The sequence below is a fragment of the Natrix helvetica genome (assembly GCF_964273705.1).
Source record: "Natrix helvetica genome assembly, chromosome: 5".
Classification (NCBI taxonomy): domain Eukaryota; kingdom Metazoa; phylum Chordata; class Lepidosauria; order Squamata; family Natricidae; genus Natrix; species Natrix helvetica.
The window spans coordinates 122,378,577-122,406,073 of NC_138551.1; the positions used below are offsets into that span (position 1 = coordinate 122,378,577).

General features: G+C 45.2%; 1 protein-coding gene across 1 annotated transcript in view; it reads left to right on the top strand.

The window, feature by feature from the left end:
• Positions 1–21,680: 21,680 nt before the first annotated feature.
• The window catches only part of LOC309393743 (vomeronasal type-2 receptor 26-like), a gene marked incomplete at both ends in the record, with an annotated part of 55,237 nt that continues 49,420 nt past the window's right edge, over positions 21,681–27,497 (top strand). The window contains 3 exons of the mRNA XM_081956238.1: positions 21,681–21,806; positions 22,458–22,667; positions 25,884–26,010. Of these exons, the coding sequence (XP_081812364.1) occupies positions 21,681–21,806; positions 22,458–22,667; positions 25,884–26,010 (463 nt within the window). The remainder of the gene's footprint in view (positions 21,807–22,457; positions 22,668–25,883; positions 26,011–27,497) is intronic.

A 27,497-nucleotide genomic window follows, 5' to 3' on the forward strand; every position in this document is an offset into this window, starting at 1 on the left:
TTATGGTCCAACCTTCACAGTCGTCCATTGCAACTGGGAAAGCCACAGCCTTGACTATACACACTTTTGTTGGCAGGGTGATGTCTCTGCTTTTTAGTGTGCTGTCTAGATTTGCCATAGCATGCCTCCCCAGGAGCAAGCCTCTTTTCATTTCTTGGCTGCAGTCCCCGTCTGCGGTAATCTTGGAGCCCAGGAAAATAAAATTGTTTACTACCTCCATTTCTTCCCCATCTATTTGCCAGGAATTGAGAGGACTGGATCCCATGATCTTAGTTTTCTTAGTGTTGAGTTTAAAGCCAACTTTTGCACTCTCCTTCATCACCTGCATCAAAAGGCTCCTTAGTTCCTCTTCACTTTCTGCCATTAGATTGGTAACATCTGCATATCTGAAGTTGTTGATATTCTCCCGGCAATCTTAATTCCAACTTTTTATTCATGTAGTCCCGCCTTTCTCGTGATGTGCTCTGCATATAAGTTAAATAGGCAGGGTGACAGTATTCAGGCTTGCCGGACTCCTTTCCTAATTTTGAACCAAGCAGTGGCTCCGTGTCCAGTTCTCACTGTTGCTTCTTGAATAGGTTTCTCAGGAGACAAATAAGATGGTCTGGTACTCCCATCTCTTTAAGAACTGGCCACAATTTGTTGTGATCCACACAATCAAAGGCTTTAGCATAGTCAATGAAGGAGAAGTAGATGTTTTTCTGGAACTCCCTAGCTTTCTCCATGATCCAGCGTATGTTGGCAATTTGATCTCTCGTTCCTCTGCCTCTTCAAAATCCTGCCTTTACTTCTGGTAGTTCATGATCCACATACTGCTGGAGCCTACTTGTAGGATTTTAAGCATAACTTTACTAGCATGTGAAATGAGTGCAATGGTGTGGTAGTTTGAACATTCTTTGGCATTGCCTTTCTTTGGAATTGGAATGTAAACTGACCTTTCCCAATTCTGTGGCCACTGTTGAGTTTTCCAAATTTGCTGGCAAATTGAGTGTTGCACATTTACTGCATCGTCTTTCAAGATTTTAAATAGCTCAGCTGGAATACTGTTACCGCCACCAACTTAGTTGTTCCTCAGATTTCCTAAGGTCCAACTGACTTTACATTCTAGGATGTCTGGCTCTAGGTCAGTGACCACCCCATCCTGGTTATCAGGGAGGTTAAGCTCATTCTTGTATAGTTATTCTGTGTAATTTTGCCACCACTTCTTAATTTCTTCTGCCTCTGTTAGGCCCCTGCCATTTTGGTCCTTTATCATGCCCATCTTTGCATGAAACATTCCCTTCATATCTCCAATTTTCGTGAAGAGATCCCTGGTCCTCCCTATTCTCTTGTTTTCTTCTATTTCTTTGCACTGTTCATTCAAGAAGGCATTCTTATCTCTTCTAGCTATTCTCTGGAATTTTGCATTCAATTGGGTGTATCTTCCATTTTCTCCCTTGCCTTTTGCTTCCCTTTTTTCCTCAGCTATTTGCAAAGCTTCCTCAGACAGCCATTTTGTTTTCTTGTATTTCTTTTTCTTTGGGATGGTTTTAGTTGCTACCTCTTGTACAACGTTGCGAACCTGCATCCTATAGTTCTTCAGGCACTCTGTCTATCAGATCTAATTCCTTAAATCTATTTGTCACCTCTACTGTATTTTAATCAGGGATATGGTTTAGTTCATACCTGAGTGGCCTAGTGCTTTTCCCTACTTTCTTCAATTTAAGCCTAAATTTTGCAACGAGAAGCTTATGATCTGAGCCACAGTCAGCTCCTGGTCTTGTTTTTACTGACTGTATAGAGCTTCTCCATCTTTGGCTGCAGAGCACCTAGTCAATCTGATATCTGTGTTGATTGTCTGGTGATGTCCATGTGTAGAGTCATCTCTTGAGTTGATTGAAAAGAGTGTTTGCTATGACCATTGTATTCTCTTCACAAAATTCTACCAGTCTGTGCCCTGCTTCATTTTGTACCCTGAGGCCAAACTTGCCTATTATTACGGTTATCTTTTGGCTTCCTACTTTAGCATTCCAATCCCCCATGATGATAAGGACATCATTTTTTGGTGTTGATTCTATAAGGTGCTGTAGGGCTTCATAGAACCGGTCAATTTCATCATCTTTAGCACCAGTGGCTGAAGCATAGACCTGGACTACTGTGATGTTGAATGGTTTGCCTTCGACTCGAACTGAGAACATTCTGTGATTTTGGGGATTGTATCCCATTATTGCTTTTCCTTCTCTTTTATTAACTCTAAAGGCTACTCCAGTTCTTCTGAGGGACACTTGCTCGCAGTGGTATACCTGATGGTCATCTGAATTAATTTCACCCATTTCTGTCCATTTTAGTTCGCTGATTCCTAAGATGTCGATGTTCAGTCTTGTCATCTCTTGTTTGACCACGTCCAGCTTGCCTTGATTCATGGATCGTACATTCCAGGTTCCTATGGAGAATAGATCTTTACAGCATCGGACTTTCCTTTCACCACCAGATTCATCCACAGCTGAGAGTCCTTTTGGCTTTGGCCCAGTCGCTTCACTCTTTCTGGTGCTACTAGCACTAGCCCTCTGCTCTTCCACGGTAGCATATTGGACACCTTCCGACCTGAGAGGCTCATCTTCCAGCATCATCTCTTTTTGGCTTTTGGTACTGTCCATGCGGTGTTCATGGGAAAGTTCCTGGAGTGGGTTGCCATTTCCTTCTCCAGTGGATCACGTTTTGTCAGAGCTCTGTGCTATGACCTGTCCATATTGCAGATTATCCATGCAGATAATTCTGTCTCCTAGGCCAAGGTGGACATATTAGTGTCTCTCCTCCAGATAAGAACAAAATCCTACCACATAAACCAGGAACCCAACTGCATCTTCAAAGGACTTGGAGGAAAGGGTAACAGAGTTGAAAGGGACCTTGGAGGTCATCTAGTCCAACCCTCTGCTCACGCAGGAGACCTTTACTAGAGATTCGAACCACTGAACTGCCAACCTTTCTGATTGACAAGCTCAGTGTCTTAGCCACTGAGCCACCTTTTGTGAGGCTTCATATACAGCCTTAGTGATGGGATTGTCAAGGAGGTGCCACCTCACCAAGTACATCCACACAAGCAGAAGAACTGGGTCATCCCAAACAGGTTTCTTGGTGGGTGTTTTAAGAAATCTGATCACACTGACGGGTACTGATGAAAAAGTAATTTAAAAACTTTATGGACACTTATTAGATGTTAAATTAGAAGAAGAACAAGTTAAAGGATCTATGATAGCCTGGGGGGGGGGCGGAATTTTGAGCATGGGATTGAATTAGAGAAGTGGCAGAAATTGTGGTCTCAAAATTATAAAATGACAATGTCAACAGAGTATAAAGAAAATTTGTATAAGATGTTTTACAGGTGGCATCTACCCCCGACGAGAATAGCAAGGATGTTGAAGAATAAATCGGAAAAGTGTTAGAAATGTCATCAGATACCAGGTTCATACTACCACATCTGGTGGACTTGTGCAGAAGCTAAAAGATATTGGACTAAGATCCACACATAGTTGGAGAGAATGACACAAAAACACATAGACTTTAAACCAGAGATTTTTGTATTGGGAATTATACCAGAAATATATAATAGAGATTTGAAATATTTGATTGTAAATGTTTTAACAGCAGCTAGAATTGTATTTGCAAAAAACTGGAAAAACGAGAAAACACAGGAGGAAATTATTCAAAAAATAATGGAATGTACGGAAGTGAGTAAATTGACATTTGAAATTAGAGAACAAGAAGATGAACAATTTTACAAGGTTTGGGATTTGTTTTATCAATGGTTAGATAAAAAAATCATGGTAATGGAAAATGTTGGAGAACTCTTTATATTTTAAGAATAATAGAATGATATATGCAATATTAAAATGGTTTAGCATTGTTAAACAGATTAGAACAATATAATGGAATGATGTTGTATGTGTGATTTCAATATATAGAATAGTCTGCTTAAAATGTAGGAATAATAATTGGAGTTGAACTATTGATGCAAAATGATGTTGTATGTATGAATTCAATATTTTAAAATTAAGGAAAAATAATTACAGTTGAATAATCGATATATAATGATGATAATGTACTTATGTTTATCTAATGAACAATTTGTGATTCAATATAGAATTGTAAGTGGTGACCATGGAAAGGATGCACAAAATCTTGTAACCAAACAACATGCTATATGAAATGGAAGAAGGTTGTATGTGTTTTATGTTTTTGTTTGTCTTTGTCTAAAAATAAAAATATTTTAAAAAAAAGAAATCAGGTCACAGATCCACCATGGACACTGCCATTATCTCAGTTGCAGATCTCAAACTTTTCTAAACATCGAACTGTAAAGGATCTCGGTGTCTTACATGAATATGGACGGAAAACAGAGAGAATGTTAAGGAAAAAAAAATATTTCCACTTTATAATGATTGTTATCTTCCTATTTACCCAACAATATAATAATAATAATAATAATAATAATAATAATAATAATAATAATAATAATAATAATAATAATAATAATAATAATAAAATTAGTCCCTAGACTAATTAGTCCCTAGACTGTCACTTTCCTGCATATTAGAGAGCTCTCATATCAAAATTGGTATTTCTGAAACAGTTGGAAAAATGTCACTTCAGGCACAAGCAATTTTAAAATAACCTCCGATTTAGGATTCATATATGGAGTTCTGATATAAAAGAAAATCACCAACAGGCCCTTCTCTTAACATTAGGCAGGGTTCAAGGGGACTGATTGCTTCCTTGGTGTTTCAAGGCAGGCAGCAGTAGAGTTAAGTGACATCAACCTCCATAACTCTGGGAGACCTTCCCCTGCAGTCTCTGGAGACAAGAGAGCAGAAGTCCATTTCCTTGTTATTGAACTATCTTCATCCATCATCACTTTCTGGGCATGTCCTGACAGGAAGGATCACAACCACTACAGAGCAGGGTCCCAAGGGGTGTCTCTGTGATTTTTCATTAACCAGCTTTCCTTCAGCCTGTCCTCTGCCCATGGAGCACAGAAGGTCAGGATCCCAAGGGGAGAAATTGCTTCTCACTGAAATTATAACCACCTGAACTTTGGGATCTTATGCTGCTTCTCCAGTAACTGCCTCTGATGTAGACCTCCGCATGAAGCCACATGCAAAGGTTCTTGTAACAGAAAAGGAGATAAATTCCATAGGCCATGCTCTGTGGGAACAAATTTTGGAACCAGCATGGACTGTACTCTTGAATGTACCTTTCTTTCTTTTTTAGGTGAAGTCCAGTTGGTCGCTGTCTGAATCAGGAAAGCCACTGGCCTTTCCATCTTGTGGGAGTGCTTGGAATCCTTCCAACTCTTCTTGTTGTTCATATTAGAAATTGGAAGAGGATTCATTCAGCTCTATGAATTATGGACTTCCTGCTTCTTATTCTGATGTTGCTGCTGTCCGAGCCAGTCTCTGGGAAGTTTAGAATGAAGTGTCCACTCATTTTGGAGAATAAGGATGGAAACAATCCATGGAGCTTTTAAAGGCCAGGGGACCATCACATCAGTATAGTCAGCAGTGCATCGACAATATCGCATACAATGTTGAGTTTCAACATGACTCCTAATCAGTTGGATGTGTAAGTGATTCAGGGTGATGGAGTTGCGTTCTGCTTCCACTTCTAACTCTTTCTCTTTTCTTATTTCACTTATTTCTATCTGTCTAATTTCCTGAATCATTTGGATTTCCATGGCTTCTCTCTTTTGTCTTGGTGTCTGGAAGGGACTCAGCTCCAAAGATGGGGCAGAAAAAAATCTGAAAGAAGTCCACATTATTTTCCTCTCCCATCCAATTCTGAGTTCATTACTTGAATACTGATTTAAACAAATTGTGATTGTTGTAGCTTCCCTTGCCCAGCCCGTTTCATGTTTTCTTATTGATCTTCAATGCCTGATTCTTATAGGATAGAGGATAACTTGTCTTTAGAATGGCTAGAATGGCCCAGAAAATTCGTAAAATAAAATAAACTGCAGAAGAAACAATTCCAACCAGCCTTCCTTCCTTTGAGGACCTGTATAGTGCGTGAGCCAGACAGAGGGCTGTGAAAACATCTACAGACCACTCGCATCCTGGACATAAATTGTTTCAACTTCTACCCTCAATAGGAAAGCTATAGGACACTGCACACCAAAGCAACTACACAGTTTCCCCCATAATTCCCACAACATTGTCTATGCTTTAGGAATAGGATGTCAAACTGCCTAGTAGGGCTGTATTACTATTATCCTCCTCATCTTTCCTATTTAGCATCCTATTATGATTTATGTTGATTGCTTTTATTTAGTATCCTATGACTATCACTGAGTGTTGTATCTTATGATTTATGATGACTGTATTTTATGATTATGATCATGATTTATCATTTGTTGCTTGCATGTACTGTACACTGAGCGCTAATTCACTGGAGACAAACTCCTTGTGTGCCCAATCATACTTGGTTAATAAATTATTCTATTCTATTCTATTCTATTCTATTCTATTCTATTCTATTCTATTCTATTCTATTCTATTCTATTCTATTCTATTCTATTCTATTCTATTCTTATTTCATATTCTATTCTATTTCCTCTGCCTTTTAGGATAGTTTTGCTTTAATGTTTGGATTATTTTAAAACCTGGTTACTGGGCTGATGAAAATTAACACTGCTACATATCATGATGCATGTGTGATGTTTAACTCTATTGGAAGACATACTGCATGTGTGTATCCTAGCAGTTTTGTGGTTTAGTGGCCCAGCTGGGGGGAGGGCAGAAGAGGGGAATTGGGCCACAAGAGTAGTAGGCTGGTGCACACATGTGCAGCTCAATTTGCACAAGTGATGGGCCAACATCCACATGTGCAAGTGCCCATCAGCCCCCTGCTCGTGCAAGTTGAGCTGCTCGCATGTGCACACTCCTGCCAGCCACTCACACTGCCCGATTCCGAATAGGCCATGGGCCAATAGTGGGCCTTGTCCCAGGGGTTGGGGACCTTTGGTCTATCCCATTTTCTCAACCCCCATGAATATAAAACACTGATGTGTGACTATATTTTGCCTCTGCTTTGGGTCAATATAGGATTCAGTAGGCTTGTGGAGAAAAAGAGTATTAAATACTGTAGGAAAAATAATTTATTTTGGTTGTTGATGATGCTGATATTAACACGAGCATTTTTTTATATTAGTTTATATTACAGTACTTTTGGAATACTAGAATATATTTTTCATATTCAATTAATCGAGAAAAATCATGACCTCCTGCACAATCTCACACTTGGCTACAACATCCATGACAACTATTATAATGCACTTGGCACTTCCGATGCCTTGCTGGACATTCTCTCCACTGGAGAAGCCAACGTCCCCAACTACGGCTGTGGAAGGAAGGAGAACCTCCTGGCTCTTTTTGATGGAACTAAAGGGGACATCTCCATCCAGATATCTACATTAGCAGGTACCTACAAAGTCCCACAGGTTTGTGTGTGTTTTTCTCTATCTGGTAAAGTGAGTGAAGTTTTGGTGAATGATCCAACCATCTTTCTATAAAATTCAAAAGCTATTTCAGCATTCCAGAAGAACCAAACTGCAGATAAAATTCTGAGAAAGGCATTTTCTCAAAGTTCCTATTTATTAGAGTAGGTATACTGGCATATCTGGGAAAACCGGAATCTGAGGGTTCAGGGTTTTCTCTCAGTAAATCAAAACTCCAAATCCAGCACCCATCAGTCCATCACATGGTCCAATCCCAATCCTTCCCAACTGGAACCATCCCTTCAACCACTCCTCCTCCAGATGCACGAATACTATGACCTCGACCGAAAAGAAGAATGCTATTATGTCTAACTACATTCCCTTTACTAAATCCCCCCTCCTAATTTCCCAAGAACAAGAATGTGGCAGCGTGGAAGCCTCCGGTGTTAATATGGCTTCCAAAGCGACAAACTGCTTTTCTCCATATTAGCAAACACATCAGCCAAGTTTTATCTTATTATGCTGGTGTTCAAATTCCCTGGAGAGGACTTCCTATTCAGCCACTCAAACTATCCCTAGTTGTAGGGCCTCTATTGGCATGTTCAATTTCACACATAAATAATACCTGCCATATCTAATTGGATTCAAATTGACAATAGTGTGTGTGTGTGTGTGTGTGTGTGTGTGTGTGTGTGTAATCCTGAAATACACATGTCTAAGGTGCTAAATACGTAATTGGATGTCCTGATTTACACTGATAAAACAATTATCATTCTCATACATTGGATTATGTAAAGTATTAAGAAGATTTTGATCCCACTGTTATAATAACTGATTAATGCATCTAATTTAAAAATGTTTTTTTTAAAAAATAACATCACTGCCATAGATTCCTATTTGATGGTAAGCTAATAGAGCAAGTAACACTTAGGGATAGTTTTTCTAAGATTGCATGTCGGATCCCTCATCATCAGAGGAGCTCATTTAGAAAGGTCATGAGTGAATTTACTGATTTTTTAAAATCTTACTTAGCTATGTAGCTTTCTTCCATTTATTAAAGTATATCATGCCAAAGCTAAAGTTTGGAACCTAAATTATATCAGTGATAGAATGAATACAATAGCAGCACCTGAAGAATATCTTGAGTGAGAATAAAAGGACTTCAGCAGCTGCCATGAGAACTGAATTGGGAATTTATACAATGATCTAAAATCAGGGTGTATAGTTGTTCGTGTACAATTAAAGCTATGGAGTGTGACAGATTCCCAAAATTCTCCATGTTAGTACTGACAAAATTTCAATTAAAGATATCTTGGATTGGACAAGTAACAATTAGGGCTTGTAGTCTTCCTCTCTTTTGTACAATTGGAGAATGAGTTAAAAAATAATCAAGGCAGGATAGAAATAAAAAGAAAGAAAGAAAGAAAGAAAGAAAGAAAGAAAGAAAGAAAGAAAGAAAGAAAGAATATTGCTGTACAAAGAATCTGGGATATTGAAGCAGAGAAAGACTTAACCATCCTTAGTAAGGTTGCCACATTGAAATGGATGTTCTGCTACAAATGGACCTTCCAAATTGACAAGTATTTAAATGCCAAAATGCCTAAATATCTTATGTCAGTATTTTCTTAAGCAAGGTTTGAGAACCTGGACATAATGATTAAATATGAAAGATGTAACAATATAGAAGTAACACATCTACAGTATATTGAATGTCAATTGTCTAAGAAAGAGGGGACATTATCTTGGACTGCAGGTTAGACAAATGACGTGTTGGGATTCATAGATTAAAATGTTTCATATTATATGTATATAACTTTTGGATACAATTCAAAAATTATATACCATATGGACCCTTATTTGAGCCAAACAGTTCAGTTAAGACCTGGGTATGTGGGCCAGCTTTTGATAAATAGTAGAGTTGGTACAGAAATGATTTACATTCTTTAATCTTATTCTTTCATATTTAACTTTTCTTGTATTCTGTTTTTATACATGAACTTATTAATGTTCTGTGTTTTGTATTAAGCATATGGATATGGCTTAATGGCCAATTAACAATAAATTACAGTATTATATTCATGACAACCAGGTTGGACTGATTGAAAACTAATACATTGAACTTGATCTGACCCCCCAATATAACACAGCATTCTTCATTGCTTTTTCAGATCATACATGGGATTGCTTCAAAGGTTCTGAGTGATAAAAGAAAATTCCCCTTTTTGTACCAGATTGCTCCCAATGAAGATGTCCAGTACCCAGCAATTGTCCAACTACTCCTCCATTTCAGATGGACCCTGATTGGCCTCTTTGCTTCAGACACAGAGAATGGAGAGAATTTCATGAGGATTTTTCCTCCTATGCTTGTCAGGAATGGAATTTGTGTGGTTATATCACAACGATTCTCAACAACTGGTCATATAGCCCCCCTCAGGGAGGTCCTCTCTAAGTGGAGACAAGTCAATGTTTTTGTTCACTTCATAGAAAATGTGTCCCTTGTGGGCAGAATTCTTCCATTCCATGAAACACTTGAAAATTTGCCAGGGCCCATTGAAGGGAAAGTCTGGATCTTGTCAGTCTTGGGTCTTTTGATACCAAGAACGCACAGACTTTACGAATATGTCCATAGTATTTGGAGCTTTCCTCCTCAGTCAAAAAATAATGATGACTTTGAACCCATATTGCGTATGAATCCCAAAAATCAAGCTAAGTCTTTTCCCTGTTCTTTTTCCAAGCACAACTGTTCTGTTAAAGGTCGCAGAAGATGCACCCAGAAAGCGCATCTGGATTTTGGAGGGGCATATTTAGGCCTTCAGATCATAAGTGAAGAACCTTTCTATAATGTCATGAAGACTCTGGCTCAAGCCTAGAATGCCGCCTATTCCTCCCAATCCAGGAGGAAATGGAAGGGCGACAAGAGGCTGGGAGCAACAAGGCTGCAAACGTGGCAGGTATGGGGTCCTGATATGGATCCATTAATTTTTGCTACTTTGGAGAAGGAATCTAAAGGAGAAGGAGGGAAACCATTTGAACTGTGTATCTTTGTGATATAAAACGTGAACTGGTTTGGCCAATCTTAATTACAGCATGGCAAAATTTAAACTTATGTATACATTTTTAAATAAATTGCTGGAAATAGGGATTCAGAATTAACATCATAGAATTTTATATTTATACCTTGGAAGGAGACCATCTAGCTCAACTTCTCCTCTCTGCAGGAATCTCAATTATCTTTTCTGATTGATGACTGTTTGGTCTTTGCATTAACGCTATAGGAGATGAGCAGGCTGAGTCTGAGGGTGGGGTTAAGCAAGCCATCAGTTTGGAGTCATTACATTGCCACAAGAGACCCAAGTCCAGCCCTACAGTAAATCCCATTGACTCTTAGTAAGTACCTACTGTTAGTAGATCAAGCTAATGGCATAGGTTATAGGGTAGGTAGCATGCAAGAAAATATTTGTGCTTTGAAGTCCCATTCTTGGCAATTTGCTCCTGACAAAGACAAACATTGAAGGGCAGAGAAAGAAACTCAGAAAGGATCTTCCCTAAGTTTTCAGGTTTTAAGAAGAGTTGATGGGGGATCTGCATCTCAGACGTGCAAGATTCTCTGGTCTCACAAAGTTCTCCTGCACTCCTGGACTCCTGCTCAAGAAGCAGGCAGTAGTCACACCTTGAAGAGCCCTTGTACAACTTCGTGTTGTGCCCCAGTTCTGGCCTGGATAAAAATTCCCTGCACTCAGTCATTCAGGCCATAGTCATCTTCAATCGGAATAGAGCTGGAAGGGACTTGGAGCAGAAGACGCTGTGCCATTTCAGACAAGTGTCTGTCCTGCCTCTTCTTAAAAACCTCCATTGATGAAGCACCCACAACATCTGGAGCAGGGGTGGGCTCCTGGAGGTTTGGCAAGGTTCAGCCAATCCTCTAGGCAAGGATCGCCGGGGTTTGGCAAACCCACAAATGCCACCCCTGGCTGGCCACGCCCACCCCACCCCGACCCTCCCAGGAGTCTCCACGTGGCCCATTCATCATTCCAGGTAAGTGCAGGGACCACGCAGAGGGTCTGGGAGGGCAAAAAACAGGCTTACCGGAGGTTCCGGAAGTCCAGAAACGGGCCTTTTTTCCCTGAGCCTCTGGGAGGGCAAAAAATGACTCTCCTGGAAGGTCCAGAAGGCTGGAAAGGGGCTCATTTCTGGCCTCCACAGGGCCTCCAGAGCCTGGGAGAAGCAGTTTTCACCCTCCCGGAGGCTCAATAAAAACCCTCCAGAGCCTGGGGAGGGCAAAAAATGCCCCCCTCCATGGTGCAGGCAGCCGACTAGGCCACACCCACCATGGCCACGCCCCCCAGCAACAGGGCAGCAAGCCCATTACTAAAGGATCTGAAGCCCGCCCGTGATCTGGAGGCAAGCTGTTCCACTGGTCAATTGTCCTCGGTGTTAGGAAGTTTCTCCTTAATGCCAGGTTGCTTCTCTCCTTGATTAGTTTCCATCCGTTGTTCCTTGTCCTGCCCTCTGCTGCATTGGAGAATAAATTGACCCTCTTCTCTTTGTGGCAGCCCCTCAAGAACTAGAACATTGCTATCTTCTCATGTTTGGCCTATGGTCCTGCACATGTAGAGCATTCGGAAACTACGGCTGGTGAGGAGAGGGGTGGCATGGTCAGTTTTGGGAGAGCCAAGAATGGTCCCTGTAACACCACTGCACCATGAGCTGCATTGTTGTTGATCTGCTTCCGGGTGTAATTCAAGGTGTTTGTTGGATCTGGGCAACGAGAGACAGACTGCGGACACGAAGTGACTTAACAGCTCTTTATTAGTAATAGTAGTGATCCAGCTTGCTCTGTGGTCGGAGGGTTCCCCTTTTATAGGGATTGGGCATGCCCCTTGACCAATCAGAGGAATACCTGTTTCCCGCTGTAGGAGCGGACCAGAAGGAAACCTTATCCCGATATATGTTAATATCTAACACCCCTCCCCTCCTAGATGGGACGTTATGGTAGGTGACATAGTCCTTTAGGTAGGTTGGTGTTTGTCTTGCTCGGGAGGAGCGTCGTAGTTCAGGTTGGGTTGAAGTGTTTGCAGGACTGGGTGTGTGTTGGTTCGAAGTAGTTGCAGGATCGGGTGCTTTTCCTATTTCCTGTTCTGGAGGTCTTTCGCTTTCGTTGCTTGGGCATTCCGGAGCTTGTTCGGCTGCGTTGACTGGGGGTTTCTCAGCTGCGTGCGTGTTGTCCTGTTCCGTGCTTCGCTTGCCGGTGTCGTTGTTTCCTGCGATGGAGTTTTCCTGCGGTTGGCTCTCTGTAGACAGGAAACTTTCGTCTTCATCCCTAATGTTGGAGTGTGCAAGGCGACCCCGAAGTTGATCGATGTGCCTTTTCCAATTCCGCCCATCTTCTAGCTCCAGCAAGTATGATCGAGGACCCGTGATGCCAATGACCTTTGCCGGCATCCATAATGTTCCCCCCGTGTAGTTGTGAGCGTATACTGAATCCCCTACTCTGAAAGACCGGACCTTACTTGTAGAGTCTGGGGGAGCCGTGGCAGAGTAATTCGGGTGGAGCCGGTCTAGGTGAGACCGTAGGCGACGGCCCATGAGTAGTTCAGCGGGGCTCCTACCCGTCGTTGCGCTCGGGGTAATGTGTTGAATGAGGAGGTAATGGTCAATGCGTGTTTGCCAATCACCTGGACCCATCCTGGCGAGGGCCTCTTTTGCGAATCGCACCATTCTCTCTGCCTGACCGTTGGATGCTGGATGGAATGGCGCGATGAGGGCATGCCTGATTCCCAACCCCGCTAAAAATGTTTCAAACTGCATGGCCGTGAATTGGGGCCCGTTATCGGATACTACAAGATCTGGTAGACCATGGGTGGCGAAGAGCCGCCGAAGAACCTTTATGACTGCCTCTGCCGTGGTTGACGTCATTAGGACCACATCTAGCCATTTAGAATAAGCATCTACAACTATGAGGAATGTTTGACCATGGAATGGCCCTGCAAAATCAATGTGTATACGTGACCAGGGTGCCTTGGGTTTCTCCCATTCTGTGGCGGGCGCTTCTGGGGGTGCTGGTCTCGACTCCTGGCATGGGTCGCAAGTGGCCACCCACTCCTCTATTTCTTTGTCCATGTTAGGCCACCACACGTAACTTCTTGCTAACGCTTTCATTCTCACGATCCCCGGGTGACCCATATGCAAAGCATCTAATACTTTTTTTTGTAGAACATAAGGAATAACAACTCGATCCCCCCACAACAAACATCCCTGTAATACTGAGAGTTCGTCCCGTTTTGACCAAAACATTTTATTTATTTATTTATTTTTTATTATTCATATTTATAGACCGCCCCCTCTCCCGAAAGGGACTCGGGGCGGTGTACAGTCACTAAAATACGTTATAAAATACATACAAAACAGTTAAATAATTAAATACGTAGGTGGAGGAGGTTGCAAGACTGTACATAGAATAATAAATATTAAATATAGTATATAGTGTATTAAAAACTTTTTAAAACCCCAAACCCAATTAAAATGAATAAATCCCCGGGAGGTAGAGCTAAGAAAGTGCCAGGCCAGCTGATTGAAATAGGTGAGTCTTTAACTTTTGCCGGAAGGAACGGAGGTTGGTGGTAGTTCGAATGTCAGGGGGGAGGTCATTCCAGAGGGTTGGGCCCATCACAGAGAAGGATCTACTCCTAGGTGTCGCCCGCTGGCATTGACTAGCAGACGGCACCAGGAGGAGCCCCTCTCTGTGTGAGCGGATAGGTCGCAGGGACGTGTGTGGTAGGATGCGATCCTGCAGGTAACTAGGTCCACTGCCATGGAGCGCTTTAAAGATGGTGATCAATACCTTGAAACGCACCCGAAAGGCCACAGGTAGCCAGTGCAGCTCGCGCAGGAGAGGTGTTACGTGGGAGTAACGTGTACTTCCCATAATAACCCGCGCGGCTGCGTTCTGAACTAGCTGCAGTCTCCGGACGCGTCCCAAGGGAAGCCCCATGTAGAGAGCATTGCAGTAGTCCAGGCGAGACGTCACCAGCGCATGAGTGACCGTGCGCAGGGCACTCCGGTCCAGTAGGGGGCGCAATTGGCGCACCAGGCGAACCTGGTGGAACGCCCCCCTTGCCACGGCTGCCACATGGTCCTCCATTGACAGCCGGGCATCAAGGAGGACGCCCAAATTGCGCGCCCGCTCCACAGGGGACAATTGTTCGCCCCCTATGGCCAGCGATGGAGTCAGCTGGCTGAACCGAGGCGCCGGTAACCACAGCCACTCGGTCTTGGAGGGGTTGAGTTTAAGTCTGTTGTCCCCCATCCAGACCCCGACGGCTTCCAAACACCGGGACATCACTTCGACAGCCTCGTTGGGGTGGTTTGGGGTTGAAATATACAGCTGAGTATCATCAGCGTAAAGATGGTACTCAACCCCAAAACCACGGATGATCTCACCCAGCGGCTTCACATATGCGTTGAACAGGAGAGGCGAGAGGACCGACCCCTGTGGCACCCCACAAGTGAGTGGCCTCAGGGACGATCTCTGCCCCCCTGTCAACACACATTGCTTCCGGTCGGAGAGGTAGGAGCCGAACCACCGCAAAACGGTGCCTCCGACTCCCATCCCCTCCAACCGGCGCAATAGGATACCATGGTCGATGGTATCAAAAGCCGCCGAGAGGTCTAATAGGACCAGGATAGAGGAGCAACCCCTATCTCTGGCCCTCCAGAGATCATCGACCAACGCGACCAAGGCTGTCTCAGTGCTGTGCCCGGGTCGGAAGCCGGACTGGCGTGGGTCTAGATAGTCGGATTCGTCTAGGTGTCGCGGGAGCTGCTGCGCCACCACATTCTCGACAACCTTCGCCAGAAAGGGGAGGTTGGAGACTGGACGATAGTTAGCTAGCTCCATTGGGTCGAGCGCAGGCCTCTTGAGCAAGGGTCTCACCACCGCCTCTTTCAAGGCGGTTGGTAAGTATCCCTCACTCAGTGAGGCGCTCACCAGGCCCAGGAGCCAGCCTCGTGTCACCTCCCAGGCTGCCAGTACCAGCCAGGAGGGGCACGGGTCCGTTAAACAAGTGGTGGGTCGCAGCCGTCCACGCAGCCTGTCCAAATCCTCGGGGGCAACAGAGTCAAACTCCTCCCAGAATGGTCCCTCAAGACTCGCTGTTGGCGGCTCGTCTGGTCCACTGACGGAGGTCCACCCGCTCCGGATCTGATCGATTTTGTCCTGAAGATATTCCCCAAACTCCTCTGCTCTACCCTGTAAGGGTGTCTCCCGCGCCCCCTGCGATAAGAGGGAGCGAGTCACCCTAAACAGGGCGGCAGGGCGGTTATCCGCGGACGCAATAAGAGCAGCACAATGTCTACGTTTGGCCGCTCTTATTGCCACAAGGTAAGTCCGCAAATAGGCTCTTACCTGTGTTCGGTCAGATTCGGAGCGCGAGGATCTCCACCTGCTCTCTAGACGTCTCCTGTGGCGCTTCATCACCCTGAGCTCCTCAGTGAACCAAGGAGCCCGGGTGGGTCGATGCCGCAGGAGAGGTCGCAACGGCGCAACCCGGTCCAAGGCCCCAGTCGTCGCCCTATTCCAGGCAGTCACTAGGTCCTCGGAACGGGAGCGGGACAAGGCTACAGGTATTGGCCCAAGCTCCGTCAGGAATCTATCAGATTCCATCAGGTGCCTGGGGCGGTACCAGTTTATAGAGTCTGGTTCCGCCTCCTCGCGGTGGGGGATAGCGCCAGGGAAGTCCAGCCGGAGGGATGAGTGGTCTGACCATGACAGGGGCGTGATAACTAAATCCCCTATTCCCAGATCACTCGTCCACTGTTCAGATACAAAAATGAGGTCCAGTGTGTGGCCCCCTTCGTGAGTGGGGCCCTGCACTAATTGGGTCAGGTCCATGGCCGTCATGGAAGCCATGAACTCCCGAGCCACCTCGGAAGCCGCTCCCGTTGACGGCAAGTTGAAGTCCCCCATGACCAGAAGTCTGGGAGTCTCAACTGCCGTCGCTGAGATTAGCTCGAGGAGCTCGGGCAGGGCTGCTGATGCATAGCGAGGAGCCAAGTATACAATCAGCAAGCCCCACTGCCTCCCTGCGCCCCAACTCACACCAAGGGACTCACACCCGGGTATCTGAGGAACAGTGAACTCCCTCGGCTCTAAACATTCCCGCATAACCACCGCCACCCCACCACCCTTACCCAGGGCCCGAGGCTGATGGAATGCTCGAAAACCCGGTGGGCACATTTCCACGAGGGGTAAACCACCTTCGTGGCCCAACCAGGTCTCCGTTATCCCTGCAAGGTCTAGCTCCCCCTCTGAGATCAACTCATTAATGAGGGGGGCCTTGTTGATGACAGACCTTGCGTTGCAAAGCATCAGCCGCAGGCCCTGGCTCTGTAGCACCTGTCCACCTAGGCTGCAGGGGTTGGTACAAGCGACCGGGCGTAACCAGCAGCCACGGTCTCCCAACCGACCTTGGGATCTTATCCTGTCCTCGCATCCCCTCCTCCCCGCGACCGTTGTAATAGGACAACCCTCTGCTATCGTGACCTTTATATTCCCCCCCTCCACCGCATCCCCGTCCTTCCTGGACTCACCCGTCTGTCCGGCTCTGGCCGTCCTCCCGGTCTGATTAACCCTCCCCCCCACCCTGGGACCCCCTAAAAACAGTATAAAACATTTTACTAAAAAGCCCCTCAGCTTCCTCTTCTTCCACCTCTCGGGGTTCACGAACCCGTCATCAAGGCTGGCCCTTGAGAGAGCCAAGGGCCATACCTGCGAGAGAGGGGCCTCCCGCAGGCGAAACAGGTCTGTCCTCGAGTAAATTGGTAGGTTGTTGACCATCCCGATAAGGTAGGGGTGCAGATGATATAAAAGTTAATAGTTGAAAACCAGTGGGCTAGAGTCTCAATGGAGGGCAGAAGATTTTTTTCAATGTCCAGGTGGTACTCAGAACTTGGAGAGAAAGGGGGGGGAGAGCAAGCCATGATTAGATGTCCCAGATGGTAGGGGGAAAGGCGAAGATGGTAAATGGTAAATGGTGGTAAAGGATAGATGATAGTTCCATTCATCTGTTCCATGGTGGATGTAGCCCCCCCGATGGAAGGGGGGGGGATTCTTGGCCCAGCTGCTTGGCTCTCAATGTTAGTCTGCTCGAGCCAGCAGGGGCCCGGGGGGGGGGGGGGAGAGGGAGTAGCCAGAGACAAACAGCCAGGAATAACAAGATGACAAAATATCCCAGGGGGTTCTCTGGCTGCAACTTCCTCCATTCAGCCATCGTCGCAGCCATCTCCCCTTGTCTCTTCCAGCAGTCTCCGTCCACCTCCCAGTCCTTCTCACCTATCAGATGTTTCCTGTTTCTCTCCCTCAAGTTCTTCGATGTTTCAAGGATCTCTCCGGTGCCTCCAATGCTTCCAATGCCTCCGGAGCCTCTCACCCCCTTCCTCTCACTCTCCTTCAGCTTTTCCGGCTCTTTTCCAGCTCTTTTGAGGTTTTTCGGTGTTTCTCCTCTATTCCCTTTATTCCTGGTATTTCTCAGCGTTTCTCGGCGTTTACAGCCGTTTACAGCCCTCCAGTCCTCTCCTCCTCCAGCCCTCCAGTCCTCTCCTCCCTCCGGTCTTCACCGACCACCCTGGCGGGCCAAAACAAGCCCAAAACATGCCTGGGTGGTCGGGCTATCAAACTCTCGGCTCCCTCAGATGATACGGGAGCCGGCAGCAACCCTTAACCGGGCGGGAGCTCCATGGTGTTCTTGGAGCTCAAGGGACGCCCGCCATCATCATTGGAAGCTCCTCCTCCTCCTTTGAATTCCGGGCCCACATTTCCCTTCGGCCACCCCCTCCATACCCAAGTTTGCACTTGCTTTATTAAATTGTCTTTAGAGGAGAACCTTGCAACATCGTAGGACGAAACCGGTCCCGAATCCAAACAGTCAATGAGCAATACCGGTACTTCTGGAGTGGGGTCTGGCAAAATGTCTGGTAATGGGCAACGGCTGAGCGCCTCTGCGTGTCCTAGAGTGGAGCCCGGTCGATGAATTAACTTGTAGGAGTACGCAGCCAGGAAAACAGTCCACCTGGTCATGCGTGGAGAAAGGGAGACTGGAGTGGGGTGGTTTCCCGCCAAAATTCCCAACAGCGGTTTGTGATCTGTGATCAGTTCAAAGTCGCGGCCGTAGAGGTATTCATGGAAACGTTTTACACCAGCTACGGCAGCCAGCGCTTCTCTGTCCATTTGGCTGTAGTTCCTTTCGGCCGATGAAAGAGTTCTGGAGTAGAAAGCAATGGGTGCTTCTTTTCCGTCGGGCATCCTGTGGCTGAGGACTGCTCCAACTCCGAAGGGCGATGCGTCGCAGGTCAATACCAGCGGTAGGGTCTGACTATATTGAACCAGCAGTGAGTCAGCGGTGAGCAGGCGCTTTACCCCGGCGAAAGCTGCAGCTTCGGCTCGTCCCCATCTCCATGGTGCGTTCCTCTGGAGTAGACGGTGTAGTGGCTCAGCAACGGTCGCCTTCTGTCTCAGAAAAACGCTGTAGAAATTAAGTAATCCGAGGAAGGCCTGCAACTCGGTCTGATTTCGTGGTGTGGGGGCGTCCTGGATCGCCTTAATTTTCTTTGAAGTGGGGTGTATTCCCTGACCATCTATTCTATAACCCAGGAATTCTACGCTAGGAGCGTTAATTTGGCATTTTTCTTTTTTAAGGCGGAGACCCTTTTCTCTGATTCTGGCCAAAACAGTTCTGACTCTTTTGTTTAATTGCTCCTCATTTGCAGCGGACACCAAGATGTCGTCAAAATAGGGGACGACTCCTGGTATCCCTTGCAACAGTCGTTCCATGACGCTCTGGAACAATCCTGGGGCAATGCTTACGCCAAATTGTAGCCGGTTGCATTTGAATGCTCCTCTATGCGTCACTATAGTTTGGGCCTCCGCTGTGGCGCTATCAACTGGCAGTTGCTGGTAAGCTTGTGCCATGTCTAACTTTGCAAATACCTTTCCTGGTCCCAACGAGTGCAATAAGTGCTGTACTACTGGCACAGGATATGCGCTCTGTTGTAGCGCGACATTAATTGTGCACTTATAGTCCGCGCAGATGCGGACTGATCCGTCTGGCTTGACTGGGGTCACGATGGGCGTTTCCCAGCGCGCGTGATCTACCGGCTCAAGGATTCCTTGCTCCACTAACTTATCTATCTCTTTGTCTATTTTAGGGCGGAGTGCAAAAGGCACTCGTCTCGGTTTAAGTCGGATTGGCGCCACTTTAGGGTCTAAATTGAATGATATTGGTTTACCCACATACTTACCAAGACCGGGGCTGAACACATCCTCGAATTCCTTAAAAATCTGTTCAGCGCTGCTGTTTCTTACGGCGTTGATCCCGGTGACTTCTAACCCCAGGGCTTCAAACCAATCAAGCCCCAGAAGGTTCTGCAATGGCGCGCTGGCGATGGTCACGGGCAGCTGGGCTTCGATGTCCTTGAAACGGATGTGGAATGTGCCTTGGCCCACGATGGGGACTTGGTTCCCCTGGTAGTCTCGTAGCAGGACGTCTGGGGCGTGTAGTTGGCTCTTTCTGAGGCTAGGGATAGCCTGTTTCATGGAAGCCCATGAAATGATCGTCAGGGTTGATCCTGTGTCAACTTCTAGCTCGCAGGGTGAGCCCTCCAAGAGGACTGTGACTTTCAGCCTTTTGGGCCGCTTAGGGCGGACCTGATGTATCGTGGTGAGATACGTTCGCAACTCCTCTCTCTGGGTCAACTCTATCTCATCGTCAACATCCTGAAAATACTCTTGTTGAGCGTCTTGATAGAACGCTCTTTCAGCTCTCTGTGTGTATTCTCTCTGGGGATACGCTCGTTCAGCTCTTTGGAAATTTTCTCTCTGGGTAAACACTTGTGGATTTCTCTCTGGGCGCCCTTTTTGATTTCGCCAAGCCCCTGGGTTGGGCTTCTGTTGGCGGTACATGGGTGGCTGCCGTGAGGCAGGGACTCTGCTCCGGCACACTCGTGCGATGTGCCCAAGTTTGTTGCAGTGCGAACAAACAACGTTCCTGAACCTGCAAGTAGACCTGGGGTGATTCCCTCCGCAGCTTGCGCAGGGCGGCAAACGGGATCCGGGTCTCCCCCCAGGCCTCAAGTGACTGCTCTGCATCAGGTGACTGTCCTCGAACTCGGGATTTTCGTAGTCGGGGCTTGTGTCCTCGTAGTGAACTCTGGTTTGTCTCGGTGCTGGCTGGCTTACGCTGGCCCCTCGTTGTATGGTCACCGATGATTTCTCCGCTGATTCTGACGCTCTTGCTTCGTTTAACGCTGATTGTAGGGTTAAATTCGGGTTTGCCAACAGCTTCTTTTGCACAGAAATGTCTCTTATTCCACAGATGAGCTGGTCTAAGATGTGCTCTTCCAAATCCCTGTATTCACAGTGGGCTGCTGCTTTTCGTAGGGCTGCAACATATTGATTAATGGATTCTCCCGCCCTCTGAGTCCTCATGTTGAATTCCTTTCGGCAGACATGGCGGGAAGGTTTTGGCGCGTAATGCGTTTGCAGAGCCTGTTGCAGCGTCGCCCATGAAACTGCTTGTATTGGAGTAGGTGCGGTGAGGTCTCTGGCCGTATTGAAGACTTCTTTTCCGCAGTAGCCGAGGAAGATGTTTTTCTTCCTTGCATCGGTGATCCCCGTGTACTCGTTTGCTTCGAGAAAACACTCGAAGCGAATCATGAAGGCTTCCCATTCGTCGTTTGCTGGGTCGAAAGGAGCGGGGGGAGCGTGCATCGCCATCTTCTCGGTTTGAATTTGCCGCGCTGCGGTGATCTGAGATGGCTGCCGGAATTACTGCCGAATTCCTGGGCTGGATCAAATCCGGAGATTCTTGAAGTAGCGTTCTTCGTCCTATCTGTCACTCAATCCCACCTTCGTCGCCAATGTTGGATCTGGGCAACGAGAGACAGACTGCGGACACGAAGTGACTTAACAGCTCTTTATTAGTAATAGTAGTGATCCAGCTTGCTCTGTGGTCGGAGGGTTCCCCTTTTATAGGGATTGGGCATGCCCCTTGACCAATCAGAGGAATACCTGTTTCCCGCTGTAGGAGCGGACCAGAAGGAAACCTTATCCCGATATATGTTAATATCTAACAGTGTTGGTGATTACCCTTAAATCCCTTCATGGCATGGTGATTAGAGGGACTGTCTCATCTCACTAGCATTGGCCTGTGTCCCTCTCATGCCAGTACAGGAGGCATGCTGCAGATCCCGTCAGCCCAATTATTCCAGCTGGGGGGTCCTGAAGAAGAAAAGGGCCTTTTCTGCTGTTACACCTGCCCTCTGGAACATCCTCCTCCCTCTCAATGTGAGATTGGTCCCAACCCTCCTATTCTTTCGTAAGGGCCTAAAGACTGGCTCTGCCAGTTAGCTTAGGGCCCCAATGGGGCAACAGCTGAGTGGAGGTGGGTGATTGAATAACAACAGATCCCAGCTCCCCCCACTCTACCCCTGCCCTCCCCACATATAATTAGATTTTAGATTTTAATGGGGTTTTTTTAACCTTATTTATGTTTTAATTATAGAGAAATGTAAGGGTTTTTTTTATGACTGAAAGCCTCCCAGAGTTACCCTGTGGTATGATGGATGGCCAATAAACTTTGTAAATAAAATAATAATAAAGATTCTCTTGATGTAGTTTTCTAATGATGTAGAATTAGCTCATCTGGTCATTGCCTATCTGAATTATCTCTATGTTTTTTCCTTGTTCAATTTTTCTGTTCCATTCTATCTGTTCTAACATGTTCCCTTTAGTAGAGAAATTTGATCAATTATGGTTTGTCAATACATATTTTTCAATACATGCTTGATAAATTTTGCTGAGCCTGTTTCAGTTTTGAAAATAGTGGTAATCCTTCTCCCAACTATTTGCAAGTCAAACAACTGTAAAAGAAAGACTACATGGCATTAAAAAAACCAAGGTTTCTGCTGTTAAAATTCCTGCCTGTTTCTATTCTAGTTCCATCCCTTTCTGGAAAAGAAGGAATTTTGCAATATTTCCCGCTTTAAGCTCTATTTGGACCAAAATGGAGACATAACAGCAGATTTGAGCATCTGGAGCTGTTTGGTTTTCCCTGATGAGTATTTCATCAAGGAAAAACTGGGCAGTTTTGAAAAACAGAGACTTATCAATCAAGATGCCCTTTCACGGCTAAAGTTGGTCAACAAGGTGGGTGGTTTTTCTCAATGTTTTCCAAAGCTTTAGGAGGCATTTCAAGTGGGCTAAGCCTAGTCTCCAAGGTGGATGATTTTCACTGAGATTAAAAGTGGGGATCAGACCTTGAAAGTTTCTTTGATTGTTTGGGAGGCCTCAGTACTATTGACCAGGCTGTTCTTCAGAGACTGAGATATGGGACCCTGTTTTCAGCTGATTCAGCAATGTCCAACGTATTTATAGTAGTAGTTTAATTTATCGTCATTGCACCTCATACAACAAAATTAAATGAACATTATAACTATACAAATAAAAACACAAATACCCATCCTTCATACAATTGAATTGAAAACCCCATGATATTGCATTAATATTGCACTGTGCAGTAGAATTCAATATAGTTACGGCCCTGGGATAGAAGCTGTTTTTCAGCTTATTTGTCCTTGTTTTTATTACCCTGTACCGTCTGTGAGAGGGTAATAGTTCAAAAAAATAGTGCCAGGATGAGATGGATCTTTAAGAATGTTTTGACCTTTCTTAAGGCAACCGGAGCTATAAAGCTCTTCCAAGGAGGAAAGAGGGCAACTAATGATCCTCTGGGTAATGGCGTTAACCCTCTGGAGCACTGTCCTATCTGCCATGTGCAATTGGCAAACCAAACACAGGTGCAGTAAGTTAAAATACTCTCTATGGTGCAGCAGTAGAAGGTCAACAGCAGTTTTTCATTCAGTTGTTCTTTCCTGAGAAGTCTCAGGTAGTATAATCTTTGCTGGGTCCTTTTGACCAGGGCTGCAATGTGAGTGCCCCAGGTCAGATCCTCTTTTATGACAAGACTCAGAAACCTAAAACTGGCCACTTGCTCCACTCGCTCTCCATTGATAAGCAAGGGCTGAATGTCAGATCTATTCTTTCTATAGTCCATTATAAGCTCCTTGGTCTTATTGGTGTTAAGGACCAAGTTATTGTCTCCATACCATGAAAGCAACCGTTCCACCTCATCTCGATAGGCAGACTCATTCCCGCCTCCCCTGCCCCCCGGAGATGAGTCCCACCACCGTTGTATCATCTGCAAATGTATTAATAGTATTACTGGCATGAGTTGAAATGCATTCATGCACATAAAGAGTATAGAGTAAGGGACTCAACACACAACCCTGTGGTGTAACAGGGTTAAGAATAAGGGCTGAAGAGATATGATGACCTAATCTGACCCTCTGAGAGGGGCCAAACAGGAAATGCAGAATCCAAAGGCAGATTGAATAAGAAAGCCCAAAATCCATAAGTTTAGGCATTAGTCTATGTGGAAGAATTGTGTTAAATGCAGAGCTAAAATCTACAAAAAGCATCCTCACATAGCCCCTCCCCCTCGGCTGTTCCAAATGAGTCAGAGCAGTGTGAAGAGTAGTGATGCCTATAGCATCCTCTGTAGATCTATTTCTTCTGTATGCAAACTGGTGTTTATCCAATGTATGCGGAAGAGCAGGAATGAGGTCCCGGCAGACCAATTTCTCAAAGCGCTTCATGAGGATCGGAGTCTGTAATCGTTGAGGTTATTGATAGGGAACTTCTTTGGCAGTGGAACAATGGTGGAAGCCTTCAAACAAGTTGGAGTAGTGGACTCCAACCAATTGAAGACCAATTGAAGATCCTGGTAAGGACTCCAGCCAACTGATCAGCACACTCTCTAAGCACTCGGCCAGAGATACCTTCAGAACCATCAGCCTTTCTAGGGTCCACAGCTCTCAAAGCGCTCCTCACCTCCCCTTCCTCCACAATGAGGTGGGGGCTGCAATGGGCTGGTGGTTGTATTTTGTCTGCCTCTTCAAAGCGAGCAAAGAAATGATTCAGCTCCTCTGCCACCATTAGTTTGTTTAATTTATGTGCTGCCCTTTTCACTGTAGAAAGCAATATGGGATGGAAAGTGAGAAGCCTTTAAGAAACAGATCAGGGCATTTTCAGTCCCCTCTGCCTTCTGGGGTCTTCCTAAAACTGGTGAAAGAGACTTTCAAGTGCTTGGCATTGTGGCGCTGATAGCCTCAACCTGGCTTGTTCCTTGCCTAACACAATCTTTGGGATTGTTCTGCTGTCATATCCCTTCATGATAGGAATCAGAGAACATGGGGAGCAAGGTTGGAGAGCTGCCTTATGGCATTCCCCCAGATTGTAGCCATTAATGAACAATTTCTCTGCACATCCTAAGTATAAATAGGATGTCCCTTGATCTACATTCCCTAGCCAGGCTCCAGTTATAGTGAGCCTGCCTCTTCCCAAAAACAACTATTTTAGTTTTGGATGGTTTTATTGAGGACGTTGAGTGCACAGGACATATTAAACCTGTACCTAGATTGTTATCTGCCATGAGTCTCTCTCTGGCCAGAAAGGAGACTCTAAATGTAACTAATAAGGAAAGTGGGACTGTCTTTCCAGGCCAGTTGATGTCATCTAATTGTAGTTCTTTTACATGCTGCAAAAGTTGCCTGACTAACCCTGTTTGAGGGACACATTCTCATCAGCTCACTTCCAACTTGCCTCACTTCTAGAAAGTAGTCAGTCAAATTTAGTCTCATTTCAGGAGCATGGAAACCATATGAAGAATATATATATATATACAAATAGAGGTCTGTCAACTATTTTTCCCCTTTGTAACTTAATTGAGACAGTTTTGGATTTCTTTCAAAGGGGAGCAGCTTTCCAATGTTTTCTTTATTTATTTATAAAGTTTATAGGCCACCTATCTTACTCTGGGCAAGTTACCTTGAGGTAGTAAGTTGCCTTTTTGTAGTCCAGAAGAAATCTTTGCAGATCCTACTGGTCAAAAATATTTTTGTTCATCACCGTTTTATACTATTTTAATAAATGCAATATAATAAAAATTTACTGAATCTTTAGATTCAATTTTATTCTAAAATTTAACATGAATAGTTTATCAATCTGAAAAACATGGATATATGAAGAATAGAGGAATGGATATTAACACGGCCATGAGGAGGAACCACCAATTGTCACTTAATGCTTCAATCTTTTCTCAATTCCATTCCTCCAGACTTTATTAAGTAGAAAAGTGCTCCTAGTTGTACCTCTTGTAATCTTTTGGGACTACTAGTTAGAGCTTTCATATTTATCTTACTGAAGACCAGGTACTACTTGTCTAATATTTATTTCTATCTCCATTTTCCATGAATGAAGAGTCCTAACATATTTTCTTGTGTTCTTGCTTCTTTCTCTGCATAGCCCCTGCCTCAGTCCAGATGTGTGGAAAGTTGTCATCCTGGATTTGTCAAGAGGGCTCGAGAAGGAGAGCCAGTTTGCTGCTACGACTGCATTCCTTGTCCGGAGGGGACCTTCTCCACTCAGGAAGGTGGGTCACACTGAGGAAAATGGGAGGCTTTGTGGAACTGGATCCATCCAAAACATTTAGATAGAAAGGGCAAGTGAAAAGACAGATTGAAACTCAACTCTTTTTTTATTTATTATCAAATGCCTAATTTCTTACCTAACGGGACAAGTAGCAAAAGGATCTTGAAGGGGGATTGGTAGAGAAGTGATAGGAGACCCTGGCAAGTAGGTAAGCTTTACTACTGCCAGAGAAAATGTATTTTCTCCTTATTAGCTTGGATGTTCCTGCCGCATTTTTCTTTCAAGGAACACTGGAGTTCATCAAAACTGAGGAATTGTTTTAGGTGCACCTCCTGGAAGGACTACTGCAATGCATTGCACATGGGCCCTTTAGGATGACTGAGAAGGTGTTGCTGGTCCAGAGAGAGGTGGTGTGGTTAATTATGAGTGCACCTCACTACTGATATATTGCCACTGCTCCCAGTAGCCTCCCTAGATAATGTTCAGGACTAGTTTTCTCTTCCAGTCAACTAATTTCAAAAGATGGGCATCACCTGGGTCCAATATTTCTTATTTATATCACACTATTATTATTTGTACAAATAACTCAAACACATCTTCCTCCTCCCATCATTCCCACAACAACAGCCCTGTGAGGTGGGTTGGGCTGAGAGGGAGAGAGAGTGATAGGTCGAGTCACCCAGCAAGATTTGATAGCTAAGGCAGGACTTGAACTCATGGTCTCCCACTTTATAGCCTGATGACTTAACCCCTAGACCAAACTGTCTTTAATAAGAAGTGCCCTCTGTCAGAGGCCAGGAAATTTATGAGAAATCTTATCTTTTTATCTGTGAAATTGTTCAGAAATACATCTTGGAAAATAGTCCTATTAACACCTGTTGTTCCCAAAAAGGCATTTCGTGAAATGTCAAAAGACAGAACGTTAAAGAAATATTGCTTTTGGGGTTTCTCAGATATCGAAAAATGCACCAAGTGTCCAGATGATAAATATCCAAATGAGGCCAGAGTCCAATGTATCCCCAAAGTTATAACCTTCCTGTCTTATGAAGAACATCTGGGCATCATCCTGGTCTCTTTTGCCCTACTCTTCCTCCTAACCACAGGCCTTGTCTTAATCATCTTCATTAAATATCGAGAAACGGCTATTGTCAAAGCCAACAATCGGGACCTCTCCTACATCCTCCTGATCTCCCTCCTGCTTTGCTTCTTGTCTTCTTCTCTCTTCATTGGTCAACCACGGAAAGCCACCTGCCTTCTCCGACAGACAGTATTCAGCATCATCTTCTCAGTTGCCATTTCTTCTCTCTTGGCCAAAACCATCACGGTGGTGCTGGCTTTCCTGGCCACAAAACCAGGAAACCGAGTGAAGAGATGGTTGGGGAAGAGCTTGGCCAACTCCATCATCCTTTCTTCTTCTGCTGTCCAAGTGATCATCTGTTCCGCCTGGCTGGGACTTTCTCCCCCCTTCCCTGACTCTGACCTCCACTC